The sequence below is a fragment of the Symphalangus syndactylus genome, chromosome X (assembly GCF_028878055.3).
Source record: "Symphalangus syndactylus isolate Jambi chromosome X, NHGRI_mSymSyn1-v2.1_pri, whole genome shotgun sequence".
NCBI classification, from domain to species: domain Eukaryota; kingdom Metazoa; phylum Chordata; class Mammalia; order Primates; family Hylobatidae; genus Symphalangus; species Symphalangus syndactylus.
In genome coordinates this window covers 123,074,044-123,099,081 of record NC_072447.2, presented here as the reverse complement: position 1 = coordinate 123,099,081, position 25,038 = coordinate 123,074,044, and the positions used below count along the sequence as shown (strand labels likewise).

The 25,038-nt window shown below is 43.4% G+C and overlaps 1 protein-coding gene across 2 annotated transcripts; it reads left to right on the top strand.

The window, feature by feature from the left end:
* The first annotated feature begins 1,792 nt into the window (after positions 1–1,792).
* On the top strand, positions 1,793–21,101 carry NKRF (NFKB repressing factor). 2 transcript variants are annotated; one of them, XM_055267679.2, is made up of 3 exons: positions 1,793–3,122; positions 16,928–17,058; positions 18,130–21,101. In XM_055267679.2, exons 1-3 carry the CDS (start codon positions 2,857–2,859, stop codon positions 20,085–20,087), a joined length of 2,355 nt encoding a protein of 784 aa, XP_055123654.1. In that variant the 5' UTR covers positions 1,793–2,856; the 3' UTR covers positions 20,088–21,101. The 2 variants fall into 2 exon arrangements, with proteins under 2 accessions (XP_055123654.1, XP_055123655.1); XM_055267680.2 differs by lacking the exon at positions 1,793–3,122 and adding an exon at positions 5,267–5,360.
* Positions 21,102–25,038: the final 3,937 nt, after the last annotated feature.

Genomic DNA, 25,038 nt, shown 5'->3' with positions numbered 1-25,038 from the left:
GTGTTATATCCTCACAAGGCAGAAGGCAAAGGGCAAGTGACCAAACACTGATTAAAGCCTCTTTCATTAGGGCCTTAATCCCATTCCTGAGGGAGGAGCTCTCATGGCTTAATGACCTCTTAAAGGCCCCACTTTTTAATACCATCACATCAGTCATTAAGTTTCAACACTTAAATTTTGAAGGGGACACACTCAAACAATAGCAGGCTGAAATTAATCTAATTATAAAATAACAAATCAGCTTAAAATGTAGGCTCCAAGGAAATGATTTTCACTGGGTTGGGACAAAAGGAAGAGCTTCATTCATTTATGCATTTAATTCAACAAATATCTCTGGAGTGCCTGCAGGATCAAGGTGTAGGTGCTACGAGCAAAACAGACGAGTTCCATGCTTTCATGTAACTGACATTCCAGTGGAATACAGCAAGAATACAAAAAGGAAAGCAAGTGGTTTTTCTCTGTTGTCCTGAAATTGATTACAAGCTGGGTGGGGAGAAATAGCCCTATATAAAACTAAATGTGCCACCAGCAGTAGGACCACTGGATGAGGTGGCTTTGACTCAGTGCCCTCTTTAACCCTCTAATGACATATTTCTAACTATATGACACCTTATGCATAGGGGTGTATTGGACTGAGAAGAGAACAGCACTTTTCAGCTTCAGAATTCTGTATTTCCATGTCTGTCTTTCTCTATGGTGGGCATTCATGTTTATTGAGGTAATGTTAGTCTCTGAACCATCAAATCAAAGAATATAGTACTACGAAGGAAGGTTAGAGATAATAAATTCAAGTAATGATTGTATGAGTGAGAAAAATAAGGCCACAGAGGTGAAGTGTCTTGCCGAAGGCTGTAGAGATAGTTGTTGGCAATGATGAGATGAGAATTTAGGTCACCTGACTCCTCATCTAGTGTTCCCCCAGTCATTTGCCTTTGCCCTGCTCTGTTTTCTTTCTTTTCTTTCTTTCTTTTTTTTCTTTTTTTGAAACGGAGTCTCACTCTATTGCGCAGGCTGGAGTGTAGTGGCGTGATATTGGCTCACTGCAACCTCTGCCTCCCGGGTTCAAGCGATTCTCCTGCCTCAGCCTCACGAGTAGCTGGGATTACAGGCGCCTGCCACCACGCCCAGCTAATTTTTGTATTTTTAGTGGAGACGGGGGTTTCACCATGTTGGCCAGGCTGGTCTCGAACTCCTGACCTCAAGTAATCCTCCTGCCTCGGCCTCCCAAAGTGCTGGGATGACAGGCGTGAGCCACCGCACCCGGCCTGTTTTATTTTCTTCACAGCATGTATCATCTTGGGAACTTTTTAAAAACAGTTCGATTGTTACCCCAGTAAACTTGAATGCCCACCACGGAGAAAGGCAGACGTGGAAATAAATTATGAAAGTGTGTAAAGTGCTGTTATCTTCTGCTCCTCTCAGTCAAATACACCCCTACACATAAAGTGTCATACAATTAGAAATACGTCATTAGAGAGTTAAAGATGGTAGTGTGTCAAAGCCACCTCATCCAATGGTCCGGCTCCTCGTGGAATATTTAGTTTTATGCAGGGCTATTTCTCCCCACCAAGATTGTAGTCAATTCCAGGACAACAGAGAAAATCCACTTTCTTTCTTTTTTGTACTCTTGCTGTATTGAGCACACAGTAGGTGCTGTGTAAATTCCCGCCGACATACACTCATTGATTAACTGATTTCGTGACACAGGTTGGCAGATAGGGACTGAAGTTATTGAGTGAAGCTGACTCGGGGTGGAGTGATACATTTGGCTACAGTGATTGAGCGGCTTGCTACCTTGCAGTACCCTCTTCTCTGGGCCCCTTTTGTATCTTGTAATCTTTTTCACTTAAGTTGATACGTGAAATGCAGACTTACTTGCAATCGTGATCGGAACTGTGTAAACAGTGTCTGTGTTCGTAATTGGGATACAGTATGGACTTGAAACTGGCTAACTTGAGAAGCGGCGCTGTGGATGATTTTCTTGGCAAGTGTTTCATTTTTTACTACGTTTTCGCAGTAAGCTATTACACAAAGCTAATGATGCACGATGCACAGAGCATTTCAAGCTACTCTCTGAAGAAAAGGCACCTCGGGGAGCTGACTGTTTTGTTTTGTTTTAATGTAAAGTCCATTGCAGACCTAAATCCCTTACAAGGAACATGGTCTCACTGTCGCGCCACTTAAAAATCCAGGGAAAAGCGTCAGACGAGCCGTGGGCTACCAACATTCATCTGAGGGCACCTTCTAACCATATTCTCGAACCTCAGAGAACCTTCCTAAATTCCCTTTCTGGAGTCCCCGCCCTCCGCTTGTCACCGTAGTGCGTCAAAGGCCCGTAGTCGTCACTGGAGGGAAAAAAGTACGTCGCGCGAGATTATGCGACGGGATTTGGAAGTTAGGGAACAGCCGCGGCGCAAGCGCACTGGCCTCACAACCCCGGACGGCACGCGGGTAGGTAGGCTAGAACCTAGAGGAGGGGAGCAGAGCGTGCTGGGGTCTTTTATCGCTCTCCGCGCAGTGCGTGGGTCTGCGGATCCGTGGAGGTGCGGAGCGTGACTCGGCCTCCCCGGCTCGCGCGTGAGTGCGGCGGAAGCCCTTCTGCTCTTCCACGAGTTAGAGGAGTGCAGGGGACGTGCACCCCGGTGTCGGGACGCGAGCTCGTGCTCCTCTTTTCCTCCTAACGGTGGCCCCTACGCACATACTCCAGTCCCCCCGAGAGTTGATCTTCGCCCCTCAGCGCGCCCCTCCTTACCCGGCCCCTCCCACCGGTCCCCCGTTTCCGCCCGCTTGCTAGCTGCCTAGCTTGCGGTCCGTAGTCGGCTTCGTCCCTGGGGTCCCTGCTTGGGGGCGGAGAAGATGGCTGGAGGACGTCTGCTGTTGGGGGGCGACTTCCTGTCGCCGCCGCCGCTGCCCCCCCTCCCGCCGCCGCCGCTGCCGCCCCTCCCGCCGCCCCCGCCCGAGCCAGTGCTGGAGCAGTGGCGCTATAGCCACGAAAGTGACTGGCAGTGGGCTCTGCGGCGCAGCTTCATCTGTCGGCACCTGCACAGCTATCCTGGGGCTGCCCTCGACCAGCTCCTCGCGCTCTCCGCCGCCTGGACCAACCACGTCTTCCTGGGCTGCAGGTGAGGAAGGTGTGGGTGTCGGGTTAGGGACGGGGGTGAGAGATCGGTGATGGGGGATCGGGTTAGGGACGGCGCTGGAGGGATCGATGATGGTGGTTGGGATAGGGACGGGGGCGGGATGCGGAGGATAGTTTGGAGGCTGGAGATTTGGAGGTGCTGGAGGGCACTAGAGGGATCACTATTGGCCTGGGGGTGGGGTGGCCGACTGTGGTGGCTGGGCATGACATAACAGCTAGGAGGGTGCAGAGATCGCGGAAGCGGCCTCTCCAGGACCAGGGATGGAGATGAAGCAGCGCCTAGAAGAGGATTATTGAGAAGTGGTCATTGTAAGTTGGTGGCGGTATTAGAGGACGTGGGAAATGATGAATAGCAGCATCTCGGACCTGCGTAGGGCCTTCCAAGGATGCAGTATCCGCAGAGAATATATTCGACAGTTGGGGTTGTGGGGGAAGGGCGAGGGGACCCCACTGTTCTAGTCTCCTCCTGACCACTCTTTTTCCATTCCTCTTAAATACCCCCCTCTACTTGCAGCCCCCTAGCAGGGTCTTACTGTCTTCTCCTGGGGAGGCGGTACGTATCAGCTCTCTGAGCCGCAGCAGCGTCAGCCTTGCTTGTAGATTTGCGCATAATGTGTCTGGACTCAAACAAAGAAATGGATATATCTACTGTACAAATGGATTGCCCTCTTTTTACCCTAAATGGGATCAGAAGGATTAACATTTGGCTCTGAGTGAGGTTTTAGGTGTGTGTGTCTGTGGTGGGGGTGGGGGTGTGTGTGTGTTTGTTTTTCCCCCCTTTCCTAGAACCTGGTGACGTTTTGAACAGGCCTCTTTGAAAGCTCTTTGCATTCAATGGAGACTGCAGTATGGTTCCAACGCAGTGTGTTTTTTTGTTTTTTTTTTTTTTTTTGAACAAGCTACTTGGACCTCTGTCCTTCAGAACCCCTAAATCGGCCCTATACTAGACTAGTCATTCTTTGATAGACTGGGAGACGACTTCTTTTGACATTCCTGCAATCATAGTTTTTTTTTTTTTTTTTTTTTTTAATCAGGAAGGGTGAGAGATTCTGGAATATGATCATGTCAATTTTGGCCAGTTCAGTTCCAGGAGTGACTGTAACAGATGCAGAAAAATAGTATTGTCTACTCCTGCCCTTAATTATTGAACATGGCATTCAGTGTGATATACTTTGTTCTCATCACAGACATTATTTTTCTGTCTTCTCTAGGTTAGCATAATTTCTACCTCCAGAGATAATGATTAGGAGGAACTGGTTACAACTGAAGAAGCCTTAGTTATTAAACAAGTCAGATAAATCTACTTGACCTTTGTCTAACAGTGTTGTTCTTGAGTTCAAAAGTTACCTTTATCCTATAATCATAAGTCTCCATAATATCACAGAAGGCTGTTGGAAATCTGAATCCTTAAAATAAAAACAAAAACTTAAATGAGGATAACCATCCTTTTTGTTAATAATAAATCTTACCTTCCCACTAGAATGGAAGCTCCCTTAGGGATAGGGATTTTGCTTTCTTGTTTACACCTTTATCCTCAGTGTCTAGAAGATTGCCTGCTAAATAATAGCTGCTCAATAAATGTGTGTGGAGTGAGTGGATGTATACAGCTTTATGATGTACAACACATTTTAAATATTTATTATTTCATTTCCTACAACCTTGGGGATTAGGTGGCATCTCATTTTTACTGCTAAATCAGTGGAGGCCAAGAAGTTAAGTGACATTTCCAAGGTCTTACAGCTGGGGCTAGGACCCAGGTCTTCTGATGCCCAGACTGATGCTCTTTCCACTGAGCCACAGCTGCCATATTTGGGAAGGATGGATCATGAGTGAAAGCAAGTAACTGACATAAGCCACATCATTGTATCTCAGGATTTAATTCCAAGAACAACACCCTTGTACATAACCAGGGCATTAAAAACACAAAATAGACCAATGGTAGTTGGTGTTAAAGGCTCAAGCATTGCAGGCTGTTGTGTGTGCACACAGGTGCATCTGTGGATACTATGTATGCTATAGTCACCATGTTACATTGTAGCTAAGTCAGTTTAGTTAATACAAGAATTGCCATTACATTATCAAATAGCTTAACTGAAAAGTAATATTTGCATTATATCTGATAGCTTCCATATAGAAGAAAGGGAAGGGCCAATGAAGAATCTTGGAAGCTAGGGACCAAGTGCAGTCTTTAGATGGGCTTTATGTTACCTCTCATCTTCAGGTGGGTAAAACTTGTGTTCCAATACTTGTTGATGTTAATGTAGATTTTGGCAGAGTTCTTGTTTTCTGTGGCAGAATACTCTTCTCTCAAGTGAATTGCAGAATACATGGTGAAATAGCTCTTTCTAAACTTAAATTGTTAATTTTTTTTTTTTTTTTTTTTGAGACAGAGTCTTGCTCTATCGCCCAGGCAGGAGTGTGGTGGCACGATCTTGGCTCACTACAACCTCCACCTCCTGGGTTCAAGCAGTTCTCATGTCTCAGCCTCCCAAGTAGCTGGGATTGCAGGCATGCACCACCACACCCGGCTCATTTTTGTATTTTTGGTAGAGACGGGGTTTCGCCATTTTGGCCAGGCTGGTCTCGAACTCCTGGGCTCAAGTGATCCGCCAGCCTCGGCTTCCCAAAGTGCTGGGATTACAGGAGTGAGTCACTGCACCTGGCCCTAAATTGTTGATTTGTTGCTCAAGGTTTATCACTTGACTTCTGGAACAGGCTGTGAAGAATAGCACAAAGGAATTTCCTTGCTCTTTTTTCCCTCTGGCAAAATGTTTTGTATTCCATTTTACTTGGAGCTGAAATAAACTTCTAGGTCAAAGAAATCTTTGAAAATTCCTTCATCATAAGACCGAGCCAGGAGGAACTCAAATGTGCAGGGAAACAGACCATATTTCATTCCTTTCGGTGATGGTGGCAATTTCCACAGAACAAATTTGAATATCTTCTTGACTCTGTAACTGGGGATTTCAAACTTAAGTACACATCAAAATCACCTGTTAGGCTTGTTAAAACAGATTGCTGGGTCCCAGCCCCAGGGTGTCTGACTCCATAGGTCTGAGGTGGGGCCTCAGAATTTGTATTGTTGACAAGTTCCCAGGTGATGCCGATGTTGCTGATCCAGAGATCAGCGCTCTCAGAACCACTGCTTTGTAGGATAAAATAAAAATGTTTCTATTCTTTTTTAATCATTTTCTCCCTCATTGTCCAGGCAACCAGAAAGCTCAAATGGCTAAAATTGTTTCACTTCATTTTTTCATTTGTCTGTTTCGTCCAAGTAAACAACCAGTAATTTTTTTCTGCAAGCAATTTCTAAGATATGTCTTGTGGCTAGTGAAAAATTAGTTCAGTTTTCTGACCAACTACATCTACAGCACTTAAATAATTGTACATATGAATGCCTAAAGAACTGTGTGATTTTTACTTAAAATTGTAGATAGTGTCTTTATATTTAATAAAGCAGTTTGATTAACTGGGGCATTTAGTTTTCCAGTCATTGTTGATCAGTAAGATTAGAAGGAGAATCCTGGCCTAGTATTTACCTTTGATGAGACATTAATTAATAGATAAAATATACCTTAAAATGAAACCAGCTTTGCTCCCTTATTTGTCTTTACCTGGTTGATACAAGACTGGTGTTTGGAAGGTAGATGCTGTCTGGGCTCATGTTGCAAAACTGTGCACATAGTAGGGAGAGTGCATAAATCACTAGCTAATGAAATGGGTGTGGGAGCTTTTGAAAGATTATCAATAATCTGGGTGTATGTTATTAACTTACGATATGAGGAGTCTTATCAATTGTTGTTGTTGTTGTTGTTTTAATAGAGATGGGGTTTCCCTGTGTGGCTCAGGCTGATCTTGAACTCCTGAGCTCAAGTGATCCACTCGCCTTGGCCTCCCAAAGTGCTGGGATTACAAGGGTGAGCCACTGCGCCTGGCCCGAGTCTTTTTTTCTTTTTCTTTTTTCTTTTCTTTTTTTTTTTTTTTTTTTTTTGTGACAATGTTTCGCTCTTGTTTCCCAGGCTGGAGTGCAGTGGCGCAATCTCGGCTCACCGCAACCTCTGCCTCCCGGGTTCAAGCGATTCTCCTGCCTCAACCTCTCTAGTAGCTGGGATTACAGGCTTGCAACCACCACGCCCGAGTAATTTTGTATTTTTAGCCGAGGCAGGGTTTCTCCATGTTGGTCAGGCTGGTCTCGAACTCCCGACCTCAGATGATCTGCCCTCCTCGGCCTCCCAAAGTGCTGAGATTACAGGCATGAGCCACTGCTCCCAGCTTTTTTTTTCTTCTTCTTCTTCTTCTTTTTTTTTTTTTTGAGAGAAACTTGCTCTGTCACCCAGGCTGAAGTGCAATGGTGTGGTCTCAGCTCAGTGCAGCCTCCACCTCCCGAGTTCAAGCGATTCTCCTGCCTCCACTTTCCGAGTAGCTGGGATTACAGGCATGCACCACCACTCCCAGCTAATTTTGTTTGTATTTTCAGTAGAGATGGGGTTTCACCACGTTTGCCAGGCTGGTCCTGACCTCAGGTGAGCCGCCCACCTGGGCCTCCCAAGGTGCTGGGATTATAGGCGTCAGCCATTTCGCCAGGCTCTGGCCCAAGTCTTATGAAAAGTTGTTTTTTTTTTAATTAGTTTTCCTTATGAATAGTTTTGAATAAACAATTTTATACTTGGAAACTTTAATCTTTGCTTAATTTTCAAATCTCAGCTTTTTTATTTGAATTTAGTAGAACAGTTTAATATACTTTTTTAAAGTTTTGTAAAAAGGCCGTGCCCGGTGGCCCATGCCTGTTAATCCCAGCACTTTGGGAGCCCGAGGCGGGCAGATCACGTGAGGTCAGGAGTTTGAGACCAGCATGGCCAACATGGTAAAACTCGGGCGTGGTGACGGGTGCTTGTAGTCCCAGCTACTCGGGAGGTTGAGGTGGGAGAATTGCTTGAACCTGGGAAGCAGGGGTTGCAGTGAGCCGAGATCGCGTCATTGCACTTCAGCTTGGGCGCCAGAGTGAGAGTCCATCTCAAAAAAAAAAAAAAAGTTTTGTAAGCATCTATTACTGAATATTTATTAAATTTCAGCTGCCATTGTATATTATAGTGGTTTACGTTATTCATAAGTATGCATATATATGCACCTGTCTTGTGTCCAGAGATGTAAAACTTATGAAGACAGATGTTTTTGTTCATTAGAAATCATCTTTTTATGTGCTAGATATGGTGGGATAGTTGAGTCACATCCTGGTTTCCAAAAGCTTGGTATAATATCAGCTACTTTTGAGAACCATAAAACCTCAGAATTTTGGGGTTCTTTTTTTTCTTTCTCTTTTGAGACAGTCTTGCTCTGTCGCCAAGGCTGGAGTGCAGCCTGTGATCTCGGTTCACTGCAACCTCCGCCTCCCGGGTTCAAGCGATTCTCCTGCCTCAGCCTCCCGAGTAGCTGGGTCTACAGGTGCATGCCACCACAACTGGCTAATTTTTGTATTTTTTTTTTTTTTTTTTTTTTTTGAGACGGAGTCTCGCTCTGTCGCCCAGGCTGGAGTGCAGTGGCGCGATCTCGGCTCACTGCAAGCTCCGCCTCCCGGGTTCACGCCATTCTCCTGCCTCAGCCTCTCCGAGTAGCTGGGACTACAGGCGACCGCCACCACGCCCGGCTAATTTTTTTTGTATTTTTAGTAGAGACGGGGTTTCACCATGTTAGCCAGGATGGTCTCGATCTCCTGACCTCGTGATCCGCCCGCCTCGGCCTCCCAAAGTGCTGGGATTACAAGCGTGAGCCACCGCGCCCGGCCAATTTTTGTATTTTTAATAGAGACAGGGTTTCACCATGTTGTCCAGGCTGGTCTTGAACTCCTAGCCTCAAGTGATCCGCCTGCCTCGGCCTCCCAAAGTGCTGGGATTACAGGCATGAGCCACCATGCCCGGCCTGGTTTTCTTTTTTAAGCATTTATAATCTAAAGGGTAACTTAGCAGACTTAAAAATACAGTATGCGTGCATCTTAAAAAATTACTATATTAGACTTGCCTTAATGATATCTTACATTTTATTCAATAATATAAATACTGTATAGCCATTAAAACTCATGTGGTAATGATGTGGAGAAAAGGCTTATGATAAATTAAATTAAAAACAAAAAACCCCACCAGATTTCAAATCAACATAGATGACTTGATAGTGACGGGGAGTTATGGAAAACACAGAAAAAGCATTAAAAAATAAACTCCAACATGGCCGGACACGGTGGCTCACGCCTGTAATCTCAGCACTTTGGGGGGCTGAGGCAGGCAGATCACGAGGTCAGGAGTTCGAGGCCAACATGGTGAAACCCTGTCTCTACTAAAAATACAAAAATTAGCCGGGCATGATGGTGCGCTCCTGTAATCCCAGCTACTCGGGAGGCTGAGGCAGGAGAATCACTTGAACTGAGGAGGCAGAGGCTGCAGTGAGCCAAGGTCGCGCCATTGCACTCCAGCCTGGGCAATAGAGTGAGACTCAGTCTCAAAAAAAAAATTAATTAAAAAAAAAACCCAACATGTTGATGAAGTTATCAGTGGTTGGGGTTATTATAACTTTTTGAGACAGGTTCTTACTCTGTCACCCAGGCTGGAGTACAGTGGTGTGATCACGGCTCACTGTAGCCTCAACTTCCTAGGCTCAAGTGATTTGAGTAGCTGGGATTACAGGTGTATGCCACCACGCCCAGCTTTTTTTTTTTTTTTTCTTTGTAGAGACAGGGTCTTGCCATGTTGCCCACGCTGATCTTGAACTCCTGGGCTTAAGTGATCCTCTTGCCTTGGTCTCCCAGAGTGTTAGGATTACAGGTGTGAGCCACCGCTCCCGGCCAGTGGTTGGGAATGTAGGTGCTTTTCTTGGTGGATTTTCTAAAATGCCTGGTGTTAAAGGTGTTACTTTAAAACACACTATTAAAAAATAGACTCTGGAGAAAGTGAATAATAAAAGCTTTACTGCCTTGGCTTACTTTAAATATGTGGCACCACTTCTTTATCTTTGGATAGCTACTCTGGATTGTAGAAGCCTCGTGGTCTTACTAAACACTCTAGATTCGTATTTACATTGTTCTTTGAATAGTGAAGTGTTTGTTAGGTACTATACGATCTTTTTCATTATTGTTCAAGCTGGCTGGGCTTCTTCAGTATTATGACTTCATAGCAAAGGACAGAGAACTGTATCAGCAACCTATGCAAAGACTTATTTTTATGGCCTATGGGTGAAGTTGAGTTTTGTGGCAGATGTAATGAATAGGGTATAGTAGGTAGGTAGAATAATTACTAATGCTGGAAGAAACCTGAGAAAAGTGAGCATGAATGAGTAAGCCCTAAGTGCATCACACCGACCGTAAGACATATATGCCATTTGCAGTTGTATACTGTACTTGGAATCAGGCTCTAACTGAAGGTCTGGAGAATATTGACTGGAATTCAAGGTAAGTTGCCTGGTTGTAGGGCCACTTGATAACAGGCATGGGATTAGTAGTTTAAGATTTATAGACTCATCTCATTTTCATAGACTTTTTTGTTTTTTTTTGAGACGGAGTTTCACTCTTGTTGCCAGGCTGGAGTGCAATGGCGCGATCTCGGCTCACTGCAACCTCTGCCTCCCGGGCTCAAGCGATTCTCCTGTCTCAGCCTCCCAGCTAGCTGGGATTACAGGCATGCGCCATCACACCCTGCTAATTTTTGTATTTTTAGTAGAGACAGGGTTTCTCTATGTTGGTCAGGCTGGTCTCGAATTCCCGACCTCAGGTGATCCGCCTGCCTTGGCCTCCCAAAATGTTGGGATTACAGGCATGAGCCACACGTGCCCGGGTTTTGTTTTTATCTCATACTTTGGAAATTGTACTCCCAAATTTGAATAGAAGTGATATGTAGAATGTATTGTGTTTATTTTATTTTATTATTATTTTTGAGACAGAGTCTCGCTCTTGTCGTCCAGGCTGGAGTGTAATGGTGCAATCTCAGTTCACTGCAACCTCTGCCTCCCGGGTTCAAGCGATTCTCCTGCCTCAGCCTCTTGAGTAGCTAGGATTACAGGCGCCTGCTACCACGCCCAGCTGATTTTTGTATTTTTAGTAGAGACGGGGTTTCACCATGTTGGGCAAGCTGGTCTTGAACTCCTGACCTCAGGTGATCTGCCCACCTCAGCCTCCCAAAGTGTTGGGATTACAGGTGTGAGCCACCACGCCCAGCCATATTGTGTTTTAGACTGTGCTTTCTGATGTGCAGATAAGAGTCAATGAAAATAAAATTGCTCTTGGTATTTAAATACTCGTGCTAGCTTTAGCAGCAACAGTTGTCAGTGGGAAGTACGGGTTACAACTGAGCTAGCTTCCAGCAATCTGTTGGGGAGGCCACCGTGCCTTAACTTCTGCTTTGCGTGGAATGATACGTGATGGGTGTACAACCTGTTCTACTGAAAATGGAAAATGTTACCCTCCTGGTTCAGAACCGATTCATGTAAAGGTGTGATAGTTACTCATTTTCAGAACTTTCTTCCCAAATGCTACCAGGAATCTCTTTTTTGGTCCTAGGCTGGGGAAGGCTCTGAAGGTAGGAAGGGAGAGCAGGTAACCGTGATAACAAACACTTCACTTGAGCTCCTGTGTCTGTTTCTCTGTAGTAAAATGTTATTCTATCAAGCAGCCAATCTTCATAAGGAGCCTTTTTTTTTTTTTTTTTTTTTTTAAAAGAGACCGTCTCAGCCAGGTGCAGTTGCTCACCTGTAATCCTAGCACTTTGGGAGGCTGAGGCAGGTGGATTACCTGAAGTCAGGAGTTCAAGGTCAGCCTGGCCAACATGGCAAAACCCCGTCTCTACTAAAAAATACAAAAATTAGCCAGGCATGGTGGCGCATGCCTGTAATCCCAGCTACTTGGGAGGCTGAGGCAGGAGAAGTGCTTGAACCCAGGAGGTGGAGGTTGCAGTGAGCTAATATTGTGCCACTGCACTCCAGCCTGGGAGACAGAGCAAGACTCCCTCTCAAAAAAAAAAAAAGAAACAGGGTCTCACTCTGTCACCCAGGCTGGAGTGCAGTGGTGCGATCACAGCTCACTGCAGCCTTGACCTTCCCAGCTCAAGTGATCCTCCCACCTCAGCTTCCCAAGTAGCTGGGACTACAGGCATGGGTCACCATGCCTGGCTACATTTTTTGTTGTTATTTTTATTTTTTGTAATGATGGTGTTTCGCCATGTTGCCCAGGCTGGTCTTGAATTCCTGGCTTCAAGTGATCTGCCCACCTCCACCTCTCAATTACAAATCCCTGCTGGGATTACAGGCATGAACCACTGTGCTCAGCCAGGAGCCATTTTTTAAATTGTATATTTTAAAGCTTCGTCTTAAAATTTCAAACACACAAAAGTAGAAAAGAGTTTAATGAATCCCATGTACCCATCACTCAGCAATCATCAGCAGTCTGCCATACTACCCTTCTTCATCTATTCTGCCCTAGGTTTTTGTGGGCAATAGTCTGGAGTATATTTTTTAAAATCCTGACATCATTTCACCTGTACATTCTTCAGTACACATCTGTATCAGATAAGAATTTTTAAAAATAGTCACCATACCATTATTCATATTCAACAAAATTAACAGTAATTTCTTAAAAATCACCCAATGCCTATTACATGTTCAGTTTTCTTCATTTGTCTCAAATGTCTTTTTACAGCTTGTTTGATTCATTCATGATACGAAGTCTATACAATGTATTTGATTGATCCATCTCCCTTAACCTATAACCACTCCCTCTTCCTTTTGTTTTCATTCTACAGTATTTATTTGATGAGGAAACTGGGCTGTCACATACTGTTCCCTCATTCTGGAGTTGGATAGTTCCATTCTTGTGGTGTTTCACATGTTTCTGGGAGTCAGGAACTTGATGAGGTTCAGGTTCAATTCTCTGGAGAACCATAATGTTTTCTAGATAGTGCCGTGATATCCTAGTGTATCACATCGTGGGGTACATGTTTGGTTGTCCCACTTTTAGTGATATTAAGGTGATAAAGTCCCCGATCAGCTTTTTAAACTGAAATTTTTCTTGAGATAATTATAGATTGACATGCAACTGTAAGAAATAATACAAAGAGATGGCCGGGTGCGGTGGCTCATGCCTGTAATCCCAGCACTTTGGAAGGCTGAGGCTGGCAGAGAGGTCAGGAGTTTGACAACAGCCTGGCCAACATGATGAGACCCTTGTCTTACTAAAAATACAAAAATTAGCCCCGCATGGTGGTGCATGCTTATAGTCCCAGCTACTTGGGAGACTGAGGCAGGAGAATCACTTGAATCCAGGAGGCGGAGGTTGCTGTGAGCCGAGATCGCGCCATTGCATTCCAGCATGGGTGACAGAGCGAGACTCTGTTTCAAAAAAAAAAAAAAAGTTCCTTTTTGTCCCAAGTAGTGTTCCATAGTATGTGTGTACCAGAATCTAACTATTCACCTGTTGAAGGACATCTGGGCTGATTGTAGTTTTGGGCTGTTACAAATAAAGCTGCTATGAACATTCATGTACAGGTTTTTGTGTGAACGTAAGTTCTCATTTCTCTGGAATAAATGTCCAAGAGTATAATTGCAATCGCTGGAACAAGTGGTAACTGATTTTTTTTTTTTTTTTTTTGGAGGCGGCGTTTCATTCTTGTTGCCCAGGCTGGAGTGCAATGGTGCGATTTTGGCTCATTGCAACGTCTGCCTCCTGGGTTCAAGCGATTCTCCTGCCTCAGCCTCCTGAGTAGCTGGGATTACAGGCATGCACCATCACGCCCGGCTAATTTTGTCTTTTTAGTAGAGACGGGGTTTCTCCATGTTGGTCAGGCTGGTCTCGAACTCCCGACCTCAGGTGATCCGCCCACCTTGGCCTCCCAAAGTGCTGGGATTACAAGCATGAGCCACCGCACCTGGCCTGATGTTTGGTTTTATAAGAAACTACCAAACTGTTTTCCAGAGTGACTGTATCATTTTACATTCCCAGCAGCAATGTCTGAGTGATCCAGTTTCTCCTCATTTTTGCCAGCATTTGGTATTATCACTTTTTTTTTTTTTTTTTGAGATGGAGTCTTGCTCTGTCACTCAGGCTGGAGTGCAGTGGCACAATCTCAGCTCACTGCAACCTCTGCCTCCCAGGTTCAAGCGATCCTCCCAGGTTCAAGCGATTCTGGGATTACAGGTACACACCACCACGCCAGGCTAATTTTTATATTTTTAGTAGAGACGGGGTTTCACCATGTTGGTCAGGCTGGTCTTGAACTCCTGACCTCATGATCTACCCGCCTCGGCCTCCCAAAGTGCTGGGATTACAGGCGTGAGCTACCATGCCCAGCCGTTGTCACTTTTTTATTTTGTCCATTCTAATAAGTGTATAGTGATACCTCATTGTGATTTTAAATTGCATTTCCCTGGTGGCTAGTGATGAACATCTTTTCATGTGCTTATTTGCAATCTGTCTATCCTCTTTGGTGAAATATTTTGTTTATGTCTTTTGTTCATTTTTTAATTTGATTTTTTTTTTCTATTGAGTTTTAGGTACTACTATTCTGTCAAGTGCGTGGTTTAGAAATATTTTCTCCCAGTCTGCAGCTTGACTTTTCATCCTCTTCACAGTCTTTCAAAAGCAAAACTTTTTACTCTTTTTTTTTTTTTTTTTTTTTTTGAGACAGAGTCTCGCTCTGTCACCCAGACCCAGACTGGAGTGTAGTGGCGCGATCTCGGCTCGCTGCAACCTCCATCTCCTGGGTTTGAGTGATTCTTCTGCTTCAGTCTTACAAGTAGCTTGGACTACAGGTGTGTACCACCATGACCAGCTATTTTTTTTTTTCTATTTTTGTAGAGATGGGGGTTTGCCATGTTGGCCAGGCTGGTCTTGAACTCCTGACCTCAAGTGATCCGCCCACCTCGGCCTCCCAAAGTGCTGGGATTACAGGAGTGAGCCACCACACCCAGCCAAAACTTTTTAATTTCAATGAGGTGCATTTTATCACCAGTTTCTTTATGGATCATGCTTGGTATCAAGCCTAAGAACTGTTTGCCTAGCCCTAGATCCCACGGATTTTCTCCTGTGTTTTTTTTCTTTTTTTTTTTTTTTTTTTGAGATGGAGTCTTGCTGTCGCCCAGGCTGGAGTGCAGTGGCGCGATCTCGGCTCACTGCAGGCTCCGCCCCCCGGGGGTTCACACCATTCTCCTGCCTCAGCCTCCTGAGTAGCTGGGACTACAGGTGCCCACCACCTCGCCTGGCTAATTTTTTGTATTTTTAGTAGAGACGGGGTTTCACCGTGTTAGCCAGGGTGGTCTCGATCTCCTGACCTCGTGATCCGCCCGCCTCAGCCTCCCAAAGTGCTGGGATTACAGGTGTGAGCCACCGCGCCCGGCCCTGTGTTTTTTTTCAATAAAAGTTTCATAGTTTTACATTTAGGTTTATGATGTATTTTGAGTTAGTTTTGTGTAAGGTGTGAGGTTTAGATTGTAGAATTGGTTTTTTTTTTTTTTTTTTTTTTTTTGCCTATGGATGCCCACTTGTTCTGGCACCATTTGTTGAGAAGGCTATCCTTCCTCCATTGAATTGCCTTGGCACCTTTGTCAATAATCAGTTGAGAATATTTGCTTGGGTCTGACTGTGAGTTCTTCCCCCATTAGCTTTTCACCTAATAGGTTTAGCAGCCATTGATTTTTTTTTTTTTTTTTTTTTTTTTTTTTTGAGATGGAGTCTAGCTCTGTCGCCCAGCCTGGAATGCAGTAGCGTGATCTTGGCTCGCTGCAGTCTCTGCCTCCCAGGTTCAAGCAGTTTTCCTGCCTTAGCCTCCTGAGTAGCTGGTATTACAGGTGTCCACCACCATGCCCGGGTAATTTTTGTATTTTTAGTAGAGATGGAGTTTCACCATGTTGGCCAGGCTGTTCGCGAACTCCTGACCTCAAGTGATCCACCCGCTTAGGCCTTCCAAAGTGCTGAGATTACAGGTGTGAGCCACCATGCCCGCCTGATGATCATTTTTTATTTTAGGTTACAAAATGGTAGTAGTCTATTCCTTCATTTATTAGCTGGAATGCTTCTCTAAAAGACATTTTCCTCATCATCTCTTTGGTTGCTCTAAGTACAATTTATACAGGAAAATACAGGATAAATGTTTGCTTTCTTCCTTTCATATTTACCTGTTTGCAGAATAATGACATAGTTCCTTCCATCCTCCAAAGGTGACCAATAATAGTTTGTAAGTATCATTATGAACTAATGGATTTTCAACATATTTGATGTATTTCAATCCATTGCCATCATCGTTCTTATCGATATTTGAGTTGGCTCACTTTGCCAGTAAGAGTCTATTCAAATTGGCTTCTGAGTCCATTTGACACAACGCCTTTGATCTTTGACAGTTTCCTTGGTTTTAGGTGCTAGAAGATTTCTCAGGCTCACCTTAGACATTTCCTGCCGTGGACTTAGAATCAGCCATTTCTCTAATGACCCTGATTCCATTTCATGAGAAATGATAGAGACCACAATCAAAACAAATCATGAATTTATACTGATATTTTCAATTCAAATTAAAGATAAGGTCTTCGCTAAAATTTTTTGAGTTTATATTTGTATGTCTTATGCTGAAAAATCTTGATTCCTAATTAGTAACATAATTATTCATTTGGTGGGTAAATATTTTAGGGCCGATTCTTTGGTTTTTATAGCCAAGATACCCTGTTGATAAAGTCTTGTGGGAGCAATTATAAGACTGGCTTATTTTGAAGCTTTTTAAAAAAGACATCCTTACCTGTTTTAACTGTAGATTATATTAACTTAAATAGGTACAGCCCACGCTTGATGGAAAAAATTCTCCAAATGGCTGAAGGTATTGATATCGGGGAGATGCCTTCATATGATCTGGTGCTGTCCAAGCCTTCCAAAGGTCAAAAACGCCACCTCTCAACATGTGATGGTGAGTATACTTGTTTCTGAAAGGTGGGATTTGAAGAAACAACATGGCTTTAAAAAAATGATATAAGTGTGGTATATGATTTCAAATAACATTGGTAACAGTTCTTATGGGTAAAAGAGTTTTAGCTTTTAATTATATACAATTTTTTGAGGATGCTAAATAGAATTGAAAACTAAGAATATTGAAATCACGTTATTATGCAGTCCTTGAAATTTATGCCATGGAACCGCCCTCTAAATAAAATCTTATACTGTGATCACTTGAGCATCTAAGTCACTAAATCCTCTTGGATGGGTCCAGGATGGACAAGCTTTCTACTGAGCAGTGTTAAAGGGAAGAAGCTCTAGTGTCTAGTATAGCTTCATCAGAGTTCTTCCATAGCTTTAAATTTGGCATCTCACATAAATCATTAGTTTCCAGCTGTTGTTTGTTCTAGAAAGAAAATAGAGCAAACACCCTTTTGTGATGAATGGGTCAGAGCTGAGGTTTTGAAGTTGAAAACTTTTGGAATCTTTTGATAATTCTTTTTCTTTGATTTTTTAGTCACAACTATGTAAAGCACCATCACAGAGTCACTCACCTCTGATACAAAAGAGAAAGGCTTTGTAACTGCCTCTGCTCATCATCTGTCTTGCATTAGAGCCATCTGTTCCATTTTCAGTCCTTAAGTGAGCTTTTCAGCATGGGTGGTATGAGATTGTACTGGAACAATCTTCCAGTCCACTTCACCTTCCAGCACAAGTGAAGAGTACACTTCACCTGTGCTTTAGCTCATTTGATGCAAAAGCAGCTACCAGTCATGTGTGGTGGTGACCTGCATACTTGACTCAATGGTATATTTTCTATCAAGGGTCTTCCCTTACATGTGGGAAGACAGGGAGCATCCCTCCTTATGCTGGAATCTTACATTGATAATTGAATCCCTTCACCCAAATGGCGTGAAGTTTTTGTGATGGAAGTATCTCGTACCAACAATGCAGCTTGCAAATAATATGGTTGGTACTATTTTCCTGCTTGGTTCTTTTGAAATATTCCCATTTTAATGAATTGTAAATTTCACTCATTCTATAGGTCAAAATCCTCCTAAAAAGCAAGCCGGTTCCAAATTCCATGCGAGACCTCGTTTTGAGCCTGTACATTTTGTAGCTAGTAGTTCAAAAGATGAAAGACAGGAAGATCCTTATGGCCCTCAAACAAAAGAGGTAAATGAACAAACACATTTTGCCAGCATGCCAAGAGACATCTACCAAGATTACACTCAAGATTCTTTCAGTATACAAGATGGGAATTCTCAGTATTGTGATTCATCAGGATTCATTCTCACAAAAGACCAGCCTGTAACAGCCAACATGTATTTTGACAGTGGGAACCCTGCCCCAGGCACCACATCACAGCAGGCAAACTCTCAGTCAACTCCTGAGCCTTCACCATCACAGACATTTCCCGAGTCTGTGGTAGCTGAGAAGCAGTATTTTATTGAAAAATTAACGGCGACAATCTGGAAGAACCTTTCTAATCCAGAGATGACTTCTGGATCTGATAAAATTAATTATACATATATGTTAACTCGTTGTATTCAGGCATGTAAGACAAATCCTGAATATATATATGCTCCTTTAAAGGAAATTCCTCCTGCCGACATCCCCAAAAATAAAAAACTTCTAACTGATGGCTATGCTTGTGAAGTTAGATGCCAAAATATCTACTTAACTACAGGTTATGCTGGCAGCAAGAATGGGTCCAGGGATCGAGCTACAGAGCTAGCTGTAAAACTCTTACAGAAACGTATTGAAGTTAGAGTTGTCCGGCGGAAATTCAAGCATACGTTTGGAGAGGACCTCGTGGTGTGTCAGATTGGCATGTCCTCCTATGAATTTCCTCCAGCTCTGAAACCACCAGAAGACCTGGTGGTGCTGGGTAAAGATGCTTCTGGGCAGCCAATTTTTAATGCTTCCGCCAAACACTGGACCAATTTTGTCATTACAGAAAATGCAAATGATGCAATTGGTATCCTTAACAATTCTGCCTCATTCAACAAGATGTCAATTGAATACAAATATGAGATGATGCCAAATCGCACATGGCGTTGTCGAGTGTTTTTACAAGATCACTGCTTAGCTGAAGGTTATGGAACCAAGAAAACAAGTAAACATGCAGCTGCTGACGAGGCTTTGAAAATTCTTCAAAAAACACAGCCCACTTATCCATCTGTCAAAAGTTCACAATGCCATACAGGCTCTTCACCCAGAGGATCTGGAAAGAAGAAAGATATAAAGGATCTTGTAGTTTATGAGAATTCTTCAAATCCCGTGTGCACGCTGAACGACACAGCTCAGTTTAACCGAATGACAGTTGAGTATGTCTATGAAAGGATGACAGGCCTCCGCTGGAAATGCAAAGTGATTCTAGAGAGTGAAGTAATTGCAGAAGCAGTTGGGGTGAAGAAAACTGTCAAATATGAAGCTGCTGGGGAAGCTGTGAAAACCCTCAAAAAGACCCAGCCAACTGTCATTAACAACTTGAAGAAAGGAGCTGTTGAAGATGTAATTTCAAGAAATGAAATTCAGGGCCGCTCAGCAGAGGAGGCTTACAAACAGCAAATCAAAGAAGATAATATTGGAAATCAGCTGCTGAGAAAGATGGGTTGGACTGGTGGTGGTTTAGGTAAATCTGGTGAGGGCATACGGGAGCCTATCTCAGTCAAAGAGCAGCATAAGCGGGAAGGGCTTGGTCTGGATGTAGAGAGGGTGAATAAAATTGCCAAGAGAGATATTGAACAGATCATCAGAAACTACGCCCGCTCTGAGAGCCACACAGATTTGACTTTCTCTAGAGAGCTGACTAATGACGAACGGAAGCAAATACATCAGATTGCCCAGAAGTATGGTCTTAAGAGTAAGTCTCATGGGGTGGGCCATGATAGGTACCTAGTGGTAGGTAGAAAAAGACGGAAGGAAGACCTACTAGATCAGCTCAAACAGGAAGGCCAAGTGGGCCATTACGAGCTTGTTATGCCTCAAGCAAATTGAGATCTTACTAATTTATTTTGTAAATGCCTAATGAGGCAGATTTTTGAATTAAAGAAATGCTACATGTTCCGGTTGCAGAGTATATTCAGATGTCTCACCTTGTTCATTTCACATAGTGGTTTATTAGATATTGGAACCTAAAGAATTCTGTCCACTTGTATTAGCTTAATCCAGCAGATGATATTGTGCAGTTACTGTTTGTGTCTTTGATATTGCTGTGTTCCTCGGGTTTTAGTAGTTTGACAAGCAAGAACACATATCCAAATGGAATTTTACCCTGAGAAATTATCATTTTAAAGGGCATAGCACAGCAATCTGCAACAATATGTAAAGTTGATATTGACTACAATAAAAATCCAGTCTTAATTCCAGATTTACTGAAAATGTCAGATCATTTTGTATTAATCTATTTTCATCTTTGTGTGAAGCCAGTTATAGAATGTTTAACAATAAATTGTGCTGTACACGTAAATGTCCTTACCAACTAAATGATGTAAAACTTTCTTAAAGTAATTTTAGTGTTCATTTATTTATAACTTCTACCATGTGATTTCCACAATATTGGAAGTGATTTACTGTATCTTGTGATATATGGGTTTTAACAAATTCTAGTCTTCACGCTGAGAGAGCACTACTTGAGAGAGCAGTTGAAAGTTTCAAAAACTTTGGTTCAATCTGAAGAAAGGAAGCTTGAACTGTTTGTTCTTGGTGCCTTGCAGAGAGACTCACAGCAACTCTCCATTATAGCTTTCACACGGTTTGGATGTGCAGCACATCCAAGGCAACCATAGCTGTGGTAGAGCTTGGTAAAAGACTGAAGATACATTGGTGCTTTGATGAAAAGGTCAGTTGGCTGGTCCCTCTCTCAAAAAGCTTATTAAGCCTGAAAAGCCAACTTTGTAACATATTTAAAACTGCTATTTTCGCTTATTTCTGGAATGTAAAAAAAAAAAAAATGTATAAAAAGAATTAGTGTATGCTTCCTGAATAAAAAGGAGCCAAAGTTGATCAGAATGGTGGCGTGCTCATTTCCGGGCAGCAGCCTTGTAGCAACACTGGGTCTTTGGAGAAGGGAAGTGGTGTTTGCACAGAATAGTTCAGCACCCAGAGCACATGTGGATGAATGTCCAGATTTAACAGATAGGAATCAGTCAACTATCACTTTTTTCCTATGGACCAACATGCTGGCTTCAACCAAATCTTAGGCTGCCCCCTTTTATGTGATTTTATTTTTGTATCTCAGATAAATCAAGTATAACCTCATAATAGCACAGGTGAATTTACCATTGATCATTAGACACCTCTAATGAAATGATGTTCAGAACAATTAGGTGCTTTACAGTGCTTGAAAACATTTAGCACCGTGCTTGACATGTAATTGGCCAACAAGAAATCGTAATTTCCTTTCCCCTGTTTTTTGTTTGTTTGTTTGTTTTTGAGATGGAGTTTCGCTCTTCTTGCCCAGGCTGGAGTGCAATGGCGCAGTCTCGACTCACTGCAACCTCCACCTCCTGGGTTCAAACGATTCTCCTGTGTCATCCTCCCAAGTAGCTGGGATTACAGGCACCTGCCACCACGCCTGGCTAATTTTTGTATTTTTAGTAGAGACAGGATTTCACCATGTTGGCCAGGCTGGTCTTGAAGTTCTGACCTCAGGTGATCTCCCCACCTTGGCTTCCCAAAGTGCTGGGATTACAGGCTTGAGCCATCGCGCCTGGCCCTGTTTTTTATATTTTACATTAAGCAGCTGCCCACTGTAGTTAATGCTTAAAAAATATAAAGGGATTAGCCTTTACACCTGGATCTCTGTAACTGGTAATCATCTACAGTAACTAAACAGTGTGATAATTGTTTTCCATAAACCGTCTTCCTACAGTGCATAGCCTTTCTTAATGTTGGTAGGAAGAGAAATGAGGTGTACATTTTATTTTGGCACTTCATATTAACATAGGCAAAAAGAACTAAGCAAAATATTTATAGATTTTTATAGGATTACAATTTTTTTTTTTGAGACAGGGTCCCACTCCGGTTACCCAGTCTGGAGTGCAGTGGCGCAGTCTTGGCTCACTGCAACCTTCACCTCCCGAGTAGCTGGGACTACAGGTGCGCACCACCTGGCCTGGCTAATTTTTTTGTATTTTTAGTAGAGATGGGATTCTGGTCTCTGCCAAAGAGACCAGCTTGGTCTCAAGCTCCTGGAGTTACACAGTCCACCCTTCTCAGCCTCCCAAAGTGCTGGGATTACAGGCATGAGCCACTACACCTGGGCTACAATTTTGTTTGTTTTGTTTTTAATTTACAAGGTTCATGCCAACCTTCAGAAGCTATGGTTGAATTTGTGAGTTAGAAAAAACCTGTCTTCTCTGAGTAAAAGTGGCTTTGGGAGCCGGGCGCGGTAGCTCACGCTTGTAATCCCAGCACTTTGGGAGGCCGAGGCGGGCGGATCACGAGGTCAGGAGATCAAGACCACGGTGAAACCTCGTCTCTATTAAAAATACAAAAAAATTAGCCGGGCATGGTGGCGGGCGCCTGTAGTCCCAGCTACTCGGAGAGGCTGAGGCAGGAGAATGGCGTGAACCCGGGAGGCAGAGCTTGCAGTGAGCCGAGATTGCGCCTCTGCACTCCAGTCTGGGCGACAGAGCAAGACTCTGTCTCAAAAAAAAAAAAAAAAAAAAAGAGTGGCTTTGGGATTAAGGGATATGAAAACTTGACTGATTACTCTCTTTACATTTCTTTCTTCCCCCAAATGATTTTGAGGCAGGGAAAGGTAGGGGGTTGTTAAATATAATCTGGTTTGTCTAGGTGAGTCCAACAGAACAGAATATTAAGGTAGTTACAGTTAGGAGGGCTCCCAAATAATTCCGCCAAGTAGATACAAATTTGGTTACCAGATTTGAGGGGCCAGATTGCCTAACTTCTTAGGATCTGTGATACTGATACAGAATTCGAGCAAAATCACCTAACTTGCTTGAGGATAAAATGTTGAGAATGGCGTTGGCATGAATGAGCTGCTGACAAGCTTGCTGTTGTTCCATTTTGTCCCCTTTCAGTTGGTTACTCTATTTTCCCTTTCTTTGAAATTATATATATATATATATATATATATTTTTTTTTTTTTTTTTTTTGAGACAGAGTCTCGCTCTGTCGCCCAGACTGGAGTGCAGAGGCGCAATCTCGGCTCACTGCAAGCTCTGCCTCCCGGGTTCACGCCATTCTCCTGCCTCAGCCTCTCCGAGTAGCTGGGACTACAGGTGCCTGCCACCACACCCGGCTAATTTTTTTGTATTTTTAGTAGAGACGGGGTTTCACCGTGTTAGCCAGGATGGTCTCGATCTCCTGACCTCGTGATCCGCCTGCCTCGGCCTCCCAAAGTGCTAGGATTACAGGCGTGAGCCACCGCACCCTGCCGAAATGTAGTCATTCTTAACCCAGTAACCTTCCTATAAAATCTGTACAGGTACATGAGCAATTTCAAATTTTATTTGGATTAAGTGTTTTTTACACTGAGGAACTGTTCATTTTATATCTAGCTTTTAGTCTCACAGATCTACTTTTTGGACTTTTTTCCTCCCCTTTGATTGCAAAATGAATGGCAATATCATGCACTTTGTTGGGATTCTTTTTTAGTAGCATACAATGCATTCTCTTTGCTATGAGTAACCCCTGAAGCTGGAGATGGGTCCTAAATAAAGGATTCTAATTGCAGTTTTGGTTCTTCATCATACCTCCTTCCCCACATCAGCACGTGCAGAATTGGAAAGTTCAAACCTGACTGCCATTTGAAAAAGGGAACTTGCAAATTTGTTTTCGTTAACTTTGTTACCAATACATGTAGCCTGTGGTGTTAAAAATTTTAAAGGGAGAAACAGGCAATTAGCATGAAATGTTCAAAGAATGGTTTGTGGTGCCTTTGACCATGCATATGTTGTTTTGGGAGGTCAGCTTGTTGGCTCTGTTGTAAGGTTTTAAACGGATTATCCTATGAAAGAGATTGGGTATCGTGTTTCTCAGGAGGTGTACCAAAGAAAAAAGGTATTAAACCTGACCATTCTGAGTCTCGCCTTACATTTTTTCAGGTATGATTAACGGTGTCAATATTTAAAGCACTCAGCCACATAGCAGGATGAAAAAGTTAATGTAAAACTAATCCACCAAATAGAAAAATTTAATGTGGTTCTACTTTGAAGCAGAAATGGACTTGAGGGAAAATATTAAGCAAATTTAAGGACATTGCTCCTAGGTGAAACAATCCAAGTAATGTAATTAGTGCAGATTGTACTCTTCCATACTGAGGCTTCAAGTACCATGTCTTAAAAGATGAGTGAGATACATGTGTCATAAGGACTTAACTTCATTTAGCCCCATCCACCCAACCAAACAAGTACCAAGAGGCCGGACGCGGTGGCTCACGCTTGTAATCCCAGCAGTTTGGGAGGCCGAGGCGGGTGGATCACGAGGTCAGGAGATCGAGACCACGGTGAAACCCCGTCTCTACTAAAAATACAAAAAATTAGCCGGGCGTGGTGGCGGGCACCTGTAGTCCCAGCTACCCGGAGAGGCTGAGGCAGGAGAATGGCGTGAACCCGGGAGGCGGAGCTTGCAGTCAGCCGAGATTGCGCCACTGCACTCCAGCCTGGGTGACAGAGCGAGACTCCATCTCAAAAAAAAAAAAAAAAAACAAAAAAAAAGTACCAAGAGGTGGTAGTTTTTACAAAGTCATTGTCCTTACCTCTTTCAGATGAGATGGGTTGCTCCTCACAAGAAAGCAGTTTTGTTTAATCAAAGTGATTGAGGATACCTGTACTCCCAAACTACATAGGATTTAAAATACCATCTAGGCCGGGCACGGTGGCTCAGGCTTGTAATCCCAGCACTTTGGGAGGCCAAGGCGGATGGATCATGAAGTCAGGAGTTTAAGACCAGCCTGGCCAACACAGTGAAACCCCGTCTC

Excerpts from the sequence above, each read along its gene's own strand:
- NKRF (XM_055267679.2), top strand. The coding sequence starts at position 2,857 with ATGGCTGGAGGACGTCTGCTGTTGGGGGGCGACTTCCTGTCGCCGCCG. Across the intron at positions 3,123-16,927 it reads CACGTCTTCCTGGGCTGCAG|GTACAGCCCACGCTTGATGG; the intron begins GTGAGGAAGGTG and ends TAACTTAAATAG. Across the intron at positions 17,059-18,129 it reads CCACCTCTCAACATGTGATG|GTCAAAATCCTCCTAAAAAG; the intron begins GTGAGTATACTT and ends CTCATTCTATAG.